Below are 12,569 nucleotides of genomic sequence, written 5' to 3'. Positions count from 1 at the left end.
TCAAGTTAAACCTGTGAGAACTCAGGTAATTCTATACGCAAGAGCTATTATTGTGCAGTCTAGTAGAAGATAAGCTCCATACAGCTGAGAGATGCCTGAGGAAATATGCAAAAAGATCCTTGACCAACATTTAATATACTTGACTATAGATATAAGCCTAAAGCAACAATGGGGGCAAGAGTGGAAGAATAATATGTATTATTTATTATATATTGCTTTGTTTTGAAAAAAGACAAATAATGCAGCTGAGACATGCTAAGAAAGAAAAGGGAAACAGGAAAGTAGAACAGGCATACTGGTAATTATTTATGCAATAGGTGGGAGTTAAAAAATATCATTAAGATTTGACACACCAAATAGTGAGGGATTAAATGTGAAAACAGAGACTAAGGGCATTTGTAAAAGTTGTAACTACAAAGATAACCACTAGAACAAAATGCTAATCTTCATTGAATTTTTCTCAAAGAAGCAAAGGAAACACATCATTTAGAAGAAAATAACAGGAAATATATATAATACATATTAATATTAAAGTACTAAAATATCAATGAAATCTCTATTATCAGTCACATCAATAAATGTGAATGGTACTGTTTATTTAAAGAAAAAATATTTCCATTTAGTTCACAAGGTCCAAATATTGACAGGAGACACACCTCAAATGGAATGATCAGAAAGAAAGGGATGAGAAAAGGTGTACCAGACAAATGAAAGCGATGAGAAAACAGATGGAATCCTGATATTAAACAGTGTAGGGTTGAAGACAAAAAGCATTAAATGGGACAAGGAAAGGTACTTCTCAATGCTGAAAGTTGTAATTCATGTTGACGATGTAAGAATTAGGAATACTGATATACTAAATACTACCTTTACCAATCAAGAAATACAAGAGAAACAAACATAAGTGGAAACTAATAATTAAAGATACTTAAACACATTAGTCTTAGTATGAAATAGATCAAATGGACAAAAAATAATTGATGGTAAACCAGAGCTAAGTGGCATAATGAATGAAATTGACATTAAATGATATATTGAACACTACACTGAGAAAATAATGTATACAAGTATATGTAGAGCATTCACCAAATTTATTAAAAATTACCTACCCAACCAAAGAAGCATCAGTAAATTCAATAAAGAATATTGAAAACATATATTGATTGCCAGGTAGCAAACCTAAAAATTGTGTTGTTGGGTTTTCTTTTTTTTTCTTTGTGCTAGGTCTTTGCTTGTGAGCATGGGCTTTCTCTAGTTGCAGTGAGTGGGAGCCTACAGTTGTGGTGTGCAGAAAAAGAAATAAGAGTTTTATTTTGCACCTTGTAACAGTAGTAACATTTATATGAAAAAATTATGAAATTATTCAAAAGAGTACCTCAGAGCTATACTATTTGACTTACACATTCATGAGGTGTGGCTCAATGAGTAAAACAAAAAGTATTGGATTAGTTTAGTTCAGTCAGTCAGTTGTGTCTGATTCTTTACAACCCCATGAACTGCAGCACGCCAGGCTTCCCTGTCCATCACCAGTTCCCGGAGCTTGCTCAAACTTATCTCCATCGAGTCAGTGATACCATCCAACCATCTCATCCTCTGTCGTCCCCTTCTCCTGCCTGCAATCTTTCCCAGCATCAGGGTCTTTTCTAATGAGTCAACTCTTCACATCAGGTGGCCAAAGTATTGGAGCTTCAGCTTTAGCATCAGTCCTTCCAATGAATATTCAGCACTGATTTCCTTTAGGATGGACTGGTTTGATCTTGCAGTCCAAGGGACTCTGAAGAGTCTTCTCCAACACCACAATTCAAAAGCAGCAATTCTTCATTACTCAGCTTTCTTTCTGGTCCAGTTCCCACATCCATACATGACTACTGGAAAAACCATAGCTTTGACTAGATGGACCTTTGTTGGTAAAGTAATGTCTCTTCTTTTTAATATGCTGTCTAGGTTGGTCATAGCTTTTCTTCCAAGGAGCAGGTGTCTTTTAATTTCATGGCTGCAGTCACCATCTGCAGTGATTTGGGAGCCCAAGAAAATAAAGGCTGCCACTGTTTCCATTGTTTCCCCACCTATTTGCCATGAAGTGATAGAACTAGATGCCATGATCTTTGCTTTTTGAATATTGAGTTTTAAGCCAACTTTTTCACTCTCCTCTTTCAGTTTCATCAAGAGGCTCTTTTGTTCCTCTTTGCTTTCTATAAGGAGGCTGTCATCTACATATCTGAGGTTGTTGATATTTCTCCATACATAGAGTACATCATGTGCAGTGCTGGGCTGGATGAAGCACAAGCTGGAATCAAGATTGCCAGGAATAAGGAGTTCGTGATCTGAACCACAGTCAGCTCCCAGTCTTGTTTTTTCTGACTGTATAGAGCTTCTCCATCTTTGGCTGCAAAGAATATAATCAATCTGATTTCGGTATTGACCACCTGGTGATGTCCATGTGTAGAGTTATGTCTTGTGTTGTTGGACAAGGGTGTTCACTATGACCAGTGCGTTCTCTTGGTAAATTCTGTTAGCCTTTGCCCTGCTTCGTTTTGTACTCCAACCCCAAATGTGCCTGTTACTCCAGGTTTCTCTTGACTTCCCACTTTCATGTTCCAATCACCTATGATGAAAAGGACATCTTTTTTTGGTGTTAGTTCTAGAAGGTCTTGTAGGTCATCATAGAGCTGTTCAGCTTCTTCAGCATTAGTGGTTGGAGCACAGACTTGGATTGCTGTGATATTGAATGGTTTACCTTGGAAACAAACAGATATCATTCTGTCATTTTTGAGATTTCACCCAAGTACTGCATTTTGGACTTTTGTTGACTGTGAAGGCTACTCCGTTTCTTCTAAGGGATTGTTGCCCACAGTAGTAGATATAATGGTCATCTGAATTAAATTCACTCATTCCAGTCCATTTTAGTTCACCGATTGCTAAAATGTTGATATTCACTCTTAACCATCTCCTGTTTGACTACTTCCAATTTACCTTGATTCGTGGGACCTAACATTCCAGGTTCTTATGCAGTGTTCTTTCCAACATTGGATTTTACTTTCACCACCAGACACATCACAGCTGGGTGTTGTTCCCACTTCGACTCAGACTCTTTATTGCTTCTATTTCTCCGCTCTTCTCCAGTAGCATATTGGTCACCTGTCAATGTGGGGAGTTCATCTTTCAGTGTCATATCTTTTTTCCTTTTCATACTGTTCTTGGGGTTCTCAGGATAAGAATGCTGAAGTGGTTTGCCTTCCCCTTCTCCAGTGGACCACGTTTTGTCAGAGCTCTTCACCCTTACCCATGCGTCTTGGGTGGCCCTATCCATGGCTCATACTTTCATTGAGTTAGACAAGACTGTGATCCATGTGATCAGTTTGGTTAGTTTTCTGTGATTGTGGTTTTCATTCTCTCTGCCACAGGGTCAGGGGCACTGTATATAACAGTCCTGGTTGCCAGTGGCATGCTGGCTTAAGTCCTTTTGAAGGAGGTGGTCATTATGCCATTATCCCTACCATAGTTTGGCCTGAGGCCAAACTACAGGGAGGGAACACAGTCCCACCCATCAACAGAAAATTGGATTAAAGATTTACTGAGCATGGCTCCCCCCATCAGAGCAAGACCCAGTTTGCGCAATAGCCAGTACCTCCCATCAGGAAGCTTCCACAAGCCTCTTATCCTTATCCATCAGAATGGGCTAATGGGACAAATGAGCTAAGTTTTAATGTCAGGCAGTGTTAAGTGTTAGTTAAGATTTATGGTTATCAATTTAGAAAAACAAAGGGGATGTGGATGTGAGTGTGCATGCACATTTATGTTCCCAGTAATTGTCAGCCACTTGCATAAAGATAAAGGAATAAATGAGCAAAGAGTTGGACACGACTGAGAGACTTTCACTTACTCACTCAGAGATATTTGACACTTAGCAGTGCATGGGGAAGAATAACTTCGAGGTCACCACAAGGAGAGTTTGAAAAGTGAAAGTCACTCAGTCGTGTCTGACTCTTCTGACCCCATGGACTATACCGTCCATGGAATTCTCTAGGCCAGAATACTGTAGTGGGTAGCCTCTCCATTTTCCAGGAATCTTCCCAACCCAGGGATTAAACCCACGTCTCCCTCATTGCAAATAGCTTGAGCTTCAAAACAGTGGGGGTTTTTAGAGAAGAAAGGAAAATTGAGGAGAGAATGGGAAGCAAAAAAGGACATATCTTCCAGACCCTTGAGTACTGGAGATGTAGTATTGAAAAGAAACAAATTAGTCTCTGTTTGAGAGGGCTTCAGGTGACAGGTTTCGGTTAGAGAAATATTAAAAGAAGACTTTGAGGACATTGGGGAATTTGCTGATCTAGACTGTGAATTTTCATGGGTGCATTAGAAAGGGTTGGAAAGGAGAAGGGTAACTTAGATTAGTGGATGTATTTTGTTGTTTAGGGATTAAAGTCTGAGTAATGATGGATTCCCTGATGGCTCAGCAGGTAAATAATCCAGTACAATGCAGGAGATACAGGAGATGTGGGATTGATTCCTGGGTCGGGAAGATGGAGCCACTCCAATGTTCTTGCCTAAAAAGCCCCTAGACAGAGGTGCCTGGCAGGCTACAGTCCATGGGGTCGCGAACAGTTGGACACGAGCAACTGAGCGCACACACACATGATGGATTACTGAGGTAGGACTTGGACTTTCTGATGCCTTTTGAAACTGGATGGTAAGAGGCCACTAGTTAGCTGTTTCCCTCTCTGGTTCTTTGCCCAGAGCCGCAGCCAGGCATAAAGGAGGCCTTCTCAGGAGACTACTCTATCAAGCCCTTGGAGGTACAAAATATATGTAGAATTGTAGTCCTTTGGCAAACCGGGGAAGGAGACTTTGTGGAGTATGAAGCTAAGAAGTTTTTTCACCTTTGAAATCAGACTCAGTATTAAAAGAGAACTCATCTTTAGGTAGCCTGTATTCCAGTACTACTACTAACTTAGTAAAAATGCACTTTTTTCTGTTGTCTAGGTCACGTTTACAAAGAGGAAGTTTGGGCTAATGAAGAAAGCCTATGAGCTCAGTGTGCTCTGTGACTGTGAAATAGCACTCATCATCTTCAACAGCTCCAACAAGCTGTTTCAGTATGCCAGCACTGACATGGACAAGGTTCTTCTCAAGTACACAGAGTATAACGAACCTCACGAAAGCAGAACCAACTCGGATATTGTTGAGGTAACAAATACGTCTAGTGATGCCTGAATTGCAGATAGTAATTAAATTAGATTGCTTTTTATAGCCAAAACATACATCTATTATATTTTTTCTCTGGATTGTTTCTTAGAAGGATCTAAGTATTACTATGTGATGACCCATTTATAAGCATATCCTAATCACCAAGAAAAAATAAACAAGGCTGATATAGTATGTACATCAGTATAGTCTAACAGTTCATCTGTGATTACTTTTTATATGAGTTTTAAAATTAATATTATTAAAAACTGTATCACTTTGCACAGTATGAAGTTTTGGGTTTTTTATGTCTTAATTATTTCATTACCTCAGTGACTACCCACAATTTTAAACACTAATGAAATGGTGTAAATATTTCTGTTTTGTTTATAGTGCTTTAGTTGTTGGGGGGAGGATAGTCCCTTTTTTTTTTTTAATTTCTTTTCCTTCGATATCTCATAGTTCTACCAACCTATTTAGTGAAAATAAAGAAAAGGAGTTGTTTAGAATGATTTTAGTCCATTCAGAATGTATTTTAAGACAAAACCTTAAAAAGGAGAATCAGCATGCTTTTCCGTTTAATTCTTTCCTGTTACAAAGATTTTCTTATGAAAGAAAACTTTCTGTGCATATCTCTATAGCATTTTATACTAGTTTCATATTTACTTTTATCTTTTTTGTTTATCCTTATTAGTTTTGTTTTATTTTTGTTCAAAACAGGTTTTTTTTCACTGCTTAAAAATATGTGTTTAATTAGTTTTGTAATATTAGAAAACTATTTCAATAAATTAGAGATTTCCTTGGTTAAAATACTGAAATCATGGGAAATGAGGCAAAACTAACCATAAGAGAAGAAATGTAGTCCCTAAATTGGGACTAAATTGGTTTTATTTCAGAAATTGAAATTAAGAAACTTTATTGTGTAGGGATCTAATTTATTTGCCTCCACACATTGTTAAAGTTCTGAAAATGCATTTTAAATATCTCCCATGTTTTTCTTCCTTAACCATTCCTTTTGGACAGTAATTGATTGATTCTAACTGCCAAAAAAAAAAACCCTAATAAGGGTTTTTATTAGAAAAAACCCTTATTTTTTTATTTAATAATCAGTTGCTTGAAATGGAAAATAATAGTCTGATTACAGTTACAGTTCGTCGGTTGCTTGATGTGCCCACTGTTTGATTTGTGTCTTACTCCCTTCAGTGTCTGAAGCTTTTGATCTTGCTTTTGTTGATCAGTTAAACTATATGGTTACATCTTTAACCAAACTCCTTAGCACAGTTATGTTTTTATCAATTGTAAATTATTTTATATCATTTAGCTTTTATGGTAAATCTCATTATGTGCAATATAAACTAGTAGACTCTTTCCTTGTTGCATATCAAAATGAATTTTGAATTGTAATTTTAATTGTAATTTTATAAACTAGGGGATCTTGATTTGAGTAAACTTCATAAGAGACTTTGTAACTGGATTTCTTTGAAACAGAAGGTATCCCTGGTGTTTAGTTTAAAACGACATCTTATTTTAAAAAACTCTCTGTCTTATCAAAAGCTCCACTGCCTTAAGTCAAAGAAAAAGAGTTGACTTTAACAAACAGATAGATATTCAGGCTAGTTTCATTATGGAAGGCAGCCACCTGCTTAACCCTAACTACTCTGCTCTTTCATTGCAGCAGTTTTTGTTCTTGGGCCCCAGAAGTTGAGGGTAGTTTGCACAGCCTAAAGCTTACTTCCTTAGAGAATATGAAGAATATAGAGTGATTTAATCCTCACAGAATTTTCAAACTACCTGAGTCTTCATCTCTGTTGTGGTCAGCAATGAGTATAAGAGAGTAAATCCCAAACATTTTTTAGCACTCCTCCTGTATTGTAGTTTGCTTCAGTATGAAAGAAAATATTTGCAGCTCAGTTATCAATTGGCATTTTGATGTTTTATTTTTTAATTGAATTTCTTAGACATAAGCAAACATGAATTTCACCAATAGCTCTTTTTGAAGCTCTGAATTATATAAATACAAGACACATATAAATAAAAGACAAGACACATTGAATTAAAAGGGATTTAATTTGTTGTGATAGGATAAAATTATAAAGCTTAATGCACCTTTCTTGTATGTCAGTGTCTTACTGAATTAATCTTCATAAGACTGGATGATTATCATTGTAAGACAGTCTTTATTCCACATGTAAAGGTGATATGCAACTACATCCTCACTAGTAGTGCATACGTACTTGAGTTCTTTTTATTGGTTGTAGTGATGGCTTTATACTAGTGGAGCTACCAAGATTGTTGTGAACCAAACTAAGTTAACAGGATAAGAGTAATGACAAATACTTACTTCCCATGGGCCACTTTCTAAGTGCTTTACAAATATCTTACTTAAGGATATTTTTAGAATATCATTTTAAGTATATTTTCCTTTTACATGTAGTTTTATTTCAAACAGTTATAGTAATTGGAAGCAAACATTTAGAGTTGCATTTGTTTATTTAACAAAAATTTTTGAGGGACTCCTCTGTGTGCCAGGGACTCCACAAAGTGATTTTTAGATTTCGAATTCAAGCCACAATACTGTTTTTTTCCTACCTATATTTCTGTAAACCACTGAAATACACTTTTACCAACTGAAGATTTTATATTAAACTTCTGACAAGTTGGTTTTGGACTCTCTGGCCATCTCATGTGGCTGAGTACATCAGCAATAGAGTCATGAACAGCTACAAGTGGTCTACTTTAGACTGTTTCCGTATGTAGTATGAACAGCAGTGAAACTAACTGAAAACTTTTCGAGCAACTTTCATAAGGCCTCTAACCTGAATTCACCCATTTCCTGTTGTGTATGATAGTTTTTAAAACTAGCAGGGTTTTTCTTTCCCCCACATTACTAAAATATTCTTTGGCAGAATCTTGACTATATTAAAATGGAGTCTTGTATGGATGTATTTCTGTTTTATTGGATCCAACACACAGGCCCTTTTGGCATGTACTGTGTAGAATAGAGGGATGCGTGCCCTGTACTGTTGATCACATCTACATAGTCTATGAAATAAGGACACAAATAAAATTAGATCTAATATGTTTTCTGGGAGCACTGTAGAATAAATACAATAAAGTAGAAGTAGTTCATATTTGAATATTGTGATGCTAAACAGAGAAGGACATAATACATTTATCTACCTTTCAATTTTTAACCACAGGTATTAGGAACACTTACACAGAATGGTGTTTGTATCTTTGCTTTTCTTATTTCATATTAATTACATTTTAAAACTAGTCTCTTAAAATTTTAATCAGTTTTAACATTTTAATCATAGTTGATAAGAATTTTTTTCTTTATAGCTTCTTAAAAGTCAACAACATTTACATATTTTAAGTTGCATTTAGGTATTTTAGATTAAGGTTTGCAGTGTCTTGGGTGTATATATCACCTATGATGTGGTCCATTCTTTATTAAAAAATGAGTTTTACTACTTTATTACCTATAGTTCATTAGAAAACATCAAAAATATACATTATATCTTTTTATGTAAGTACACAAAAAAAGATGGTAGATTTTGTTTCGTCCTATCAAAGATAGTAATTTAACTGGAAGGTACAAAGAAAATGTTATAACCCCCAAATCTTTCTTTCAGGATATTGATTTAAAAATTTGTGAACTTTACTATGTAATTTTATAAGAATATTACATATATCCTAGAGTATTAGAAACTAGAAATGAAAATCACCAGTGTAATTAGTTGCCATTATTCATTCACATATGTGTATGAATTGAATTTAAACTCAATAAAAGCCTAGACCAAATAGAATGGTTCTGCATCAAAATAAAAATTATGCTAAAGGCATGAAGTGAAGTAGCAGCTGCTACACAATAAATGCCCAAGATTACTTTGTAATGACATATCTTTCACTTTGCAGTATTTGCAATAATATTTGAAGTATTAGGTATTTCTCCATGTAATGACTTGGTGGCATTGAACATTCAGTAAATAGTTAAATGTGGTGATTCAGATCATTGTGCTGCCATTTAAGCATGTAAATATAGAAGCCGTGCCCATTTATCTTTCTTATTAATATCTTGTGAACCGTTCCCAAATAGAGGTACTTTATTCATCACAGAATTAAAAAAAATTTTTTTCACTTGCATTATATATCATTTGATCTTCATATGCAAGGTAAGCTTTCTCAGAAGCAGAAATTGAGACCAGAGTTAAATGACTTGCCTAGATTCATGTAGCAGTTTAATGGGAGAAGTGGGATTAGAACCTGGGTCTTTAACAGTAACTCCTCCCTTTGTTCCCTAGTTTACCAGATCCATCGGAGCTCTGCAACATTTCACCATAAGCAGATAAGATTTTATACATGTACCAGTAATGTATTAATATGTGACAAACATGAGTAAGTTTTCCTGAATAATGAACAGAAAATTAGTGAGATAATTGCAGTAAGAATACTACAAAACATTTATCAAAGTACTCATTATGACCTGGTGCTCTTCCAAGGGCTTTTATTGATATTATTATCTTATTGATGAGATGGTTAGATAGCATCACCAACTCAATGGACGTAAATTTGAGCAAACTCCAGGAGATCCTGGAGGACAAAGGAGCTGGCATACTGCAGTCCATGGGGTCACAAAGAGTCAGACACAACTTAGTGACTAAATTACAACAATAAAGTTATTTTATTGAATCCCTCTAATTGTCCCCATTTCACAGTTGAGGAAATTAAGGTGCAGTGATGAATGAAGTAAAATGATGATAATTTGCATTCTGAAGGAAGAGAAAATCTGCTTTTTGAGTCTTAATAGTTCTTCCCACTTTAAAATTACAACAGAATTTGGAAATAATATAGAAAGGAGGATAGGGCGTCAATATAAGATACATTTATGAATTATTAAATAAAAACAGCTGGTAGCAAAAGTAATCATACCAGTGATTCATACCATTTAAAATCAGTGGTTCTTAAAGTGTGATGCCTTGACCAGAAGCATCAGGATTACCAGAGAACTTGTTAGAAAGAACTTGTTAGAAAGTTTTTGAGGTTCCAACTCAGACCTATTGCATCAGAAACTTTTGAAATGAGGCCTGAGCATCCTGGCATTAACTTGAATCAACTTGTCCTAAGTGCAGTGAGACTAAAAGCTTCAAGTTAACATGCAATCTCTTGGCAGTGGTTATCCAGCTTTTAAAATATTTTTATCCCTTAGACTTTCCTCTGAAATAATTTCAAGTAGTGAGCAAGTGTAAGTCACAATTTTTAAAACCTTCTAAAGAGTAGTTCAAAATAGTATGCTGATATTGGTGTGAATTGCAAATTATTTTTAATGGGTGACATTTTGATTCAATTCTATACGATTATCAAGTGCTTCTTTGAGTGTATTTAGGGAATCTGGTGGGGATGTGTGTGGGGAGATGGACTCCAGTTCCTTAGTTGAGCAAAAAAGATAGATGACTTTTTTCTTCTGGGATCACCTAGCTACACACTGGAGGTGTGATTATGTTTAGGATTTCTGACAGTATTATTACATCCTCAGAAAGTCTTTTTGACTTTCAGTTTTTTCTCCCCATATTACAGATGAGGAATGGAACAGACAGGGAGTGTTTAAGAGGCTTGCCTAATGTTTTACAGGGCTGCAGTGGAGCGGCAGGGAAAGGGAAAAAATAATGAAACATCTGAAGACAAGACAAAGCTTTCCTCCACCTCCAGCCCCCTGCTCTGCTCTTTTATTCCTAACAGAGCCTGAAGCAGCAGGATGGTGATTCACAGGGTGAGGCACCCAATCCTCATGGCCCTCCTCCTCTTCCCACAAGTCCCGCACCATTACCTCACACAGCAGTCACTGTAGCTCTTGCAGTTTTGGTTTTACTATTTTCATTTTGCTATATATTTGAATATTATTTACCATACAATTATTGGTTTTCATTTATGTGCTTTTTGTAAGGAATTGTGCATCTCTGCTTGTGATTTTTATTTTCTTGAAGTCAGGTTTTTCTTCATCAGATTGATGTTACTGAAAAATAAACAGGAATTCATGTCATGGGTGGAAAGGGTTGTGATATATATATACACCTATATATCACTTCATAATACAGCTCACATGTCTGTATTTCTTGTGATTATTGATAAATATCTTTGTATCCTTTTTCTATCCCTGTGTGTCATGGGTTGAGTGTTTCAGTACTTATGATGAGATAAATTGTTCTTTTTTCTCGGGCAGTTTGTCGATACATTGACCAAATTTTTAACCAAGGAGGGAGGGAGGGTACAGAGGATTGGGGGAAGAGTGGTCAGAAAAAACTTGCTCTAGCGGTGACACCATCACCTGAGTCCTTTAAAGGACAGGGTTGGAGAGAGAAAGGGGGTTAGAAGAAAGGTGTTACAGATTGGGTGGGACAGCGTATGTGAAAAGTAGGAAAAGCATAGCATGCTTATTTTACAAAGTTAAAAATCAGCTAAGAATAGCTATAGTATAGTGTGAAGAGTGGAGATAGCTAAAATTCGAGAGGTGAACCAGATCCCAGAGAGATGTATAATACCCTTGACTTCCTTCTGAAGACTTGGGTACCTGTTGAAGGAGCCTCATAAAGCTACCTGGGTTTTATGAGTCTTGCACTTCCCAGGCTGTGAATTGTTAGAATGCCTTATAAGTTTTTTGAAAGGGGTTGAAGAGAAGTGAAGGGAAAAGGGTAAAAGTATTGGATGTAATGCATTATTTCTTCTTTTTTTAATTTATCAAATTGATTTTCATCATACTGTATATGAGACATTGTACTGGACACTAGGAATATGATGGTAACTGGACATGTTTCTTCTGTTTCCCCAATAGGATTATGTGCGACTATTTTATTATCTTACCTCAGAAGTCCCTTTGTTGGATACATTTCAGTATGGATTCAAGGCACTTAGAATTCTAAGATATTGATGTTTACCACCAAGTATTAACCATTCAGCATGTAAACATTATATTACTATTAGAGCTAGAAGCCTATTTAGAGCAAAAGATGTAGAGTGCTTACCATATTCAACAATGATATGGGTATGCCTGAAAAGCAAGATATATCTATAGTCTTAAGTGGTATTTCAGTTCTTTTATATAAAGATAGCTAATGCAGACATTCAGTTTAAAAAAACTGGCCATTCAATTCATTTAAAATTAAGAGGATAACTGTATATTATATTTATTGGTGCACAAGTAATTGTGGTTTTGCCTTGTTGAAATTTGCCATTTGCTATTGGAATACATTCTTAAATGTGGTTTTGTTGTAGATCATTTTAATGCACATTTCTAACTTTACGTTTTTTTTTTTTTTTTTACTAATGACTTATTTCCTGTGTATTTTAGATTAGGAAAATGATGTTAGACAAAAGCAAATTCAAGGAAT

The 12,569-nt window shown here is 35.7% G+C and overlaps 1 protein-coding gene across 16 annotated transcripts in view; it reads left to right on the top strand.

The window, feature by feature from the left end:
• MEF2A (myocyte enhancer factor 2A) overlaps positions 1–12,569 on the top strand; it is a 190,530-nt gene that overhangs the window by 108,236 nt on the left and 69,725 nt on the right. For 15 of the 16 annotated variants that reach the window (XM_070478148.1, XM_070478161.1, XM_070478156.1 and 12 more), the window contains one exon: positions 4,984–5,187. In XM_070478148.1, the coding sequence (XP_070334249.1) occupies positions 4,984–5,187 (204 nt within the window). Of the gene's footprint in view, positions 1–4,983; positions 5,188–10,815; positions 10,955–12,569 lie in introns of those variants that run through there. The other variant, XM_070478162.1, reaches the window with a different exon arrangement.

This window comes from Odocoileus virginianus, chromosome 16, assembly GCF_023699985.2.
Source record: "Odocoileus virginianus isolate 20LAN1187 ecotype Illinois chromosome 16, Ovbor_1.2, whole genome shotgun sequence".
NCBI lineage: Eukaryota > Metazoa > Chordata > Mammalia > Artiodactyla > Cervidae > Odocoileus > Odocoileus virginianus.
Note: the sequence above shows the minus strand (reverse complement) of the source record. Positions and strands in the feature narration are given on the sequence as shown.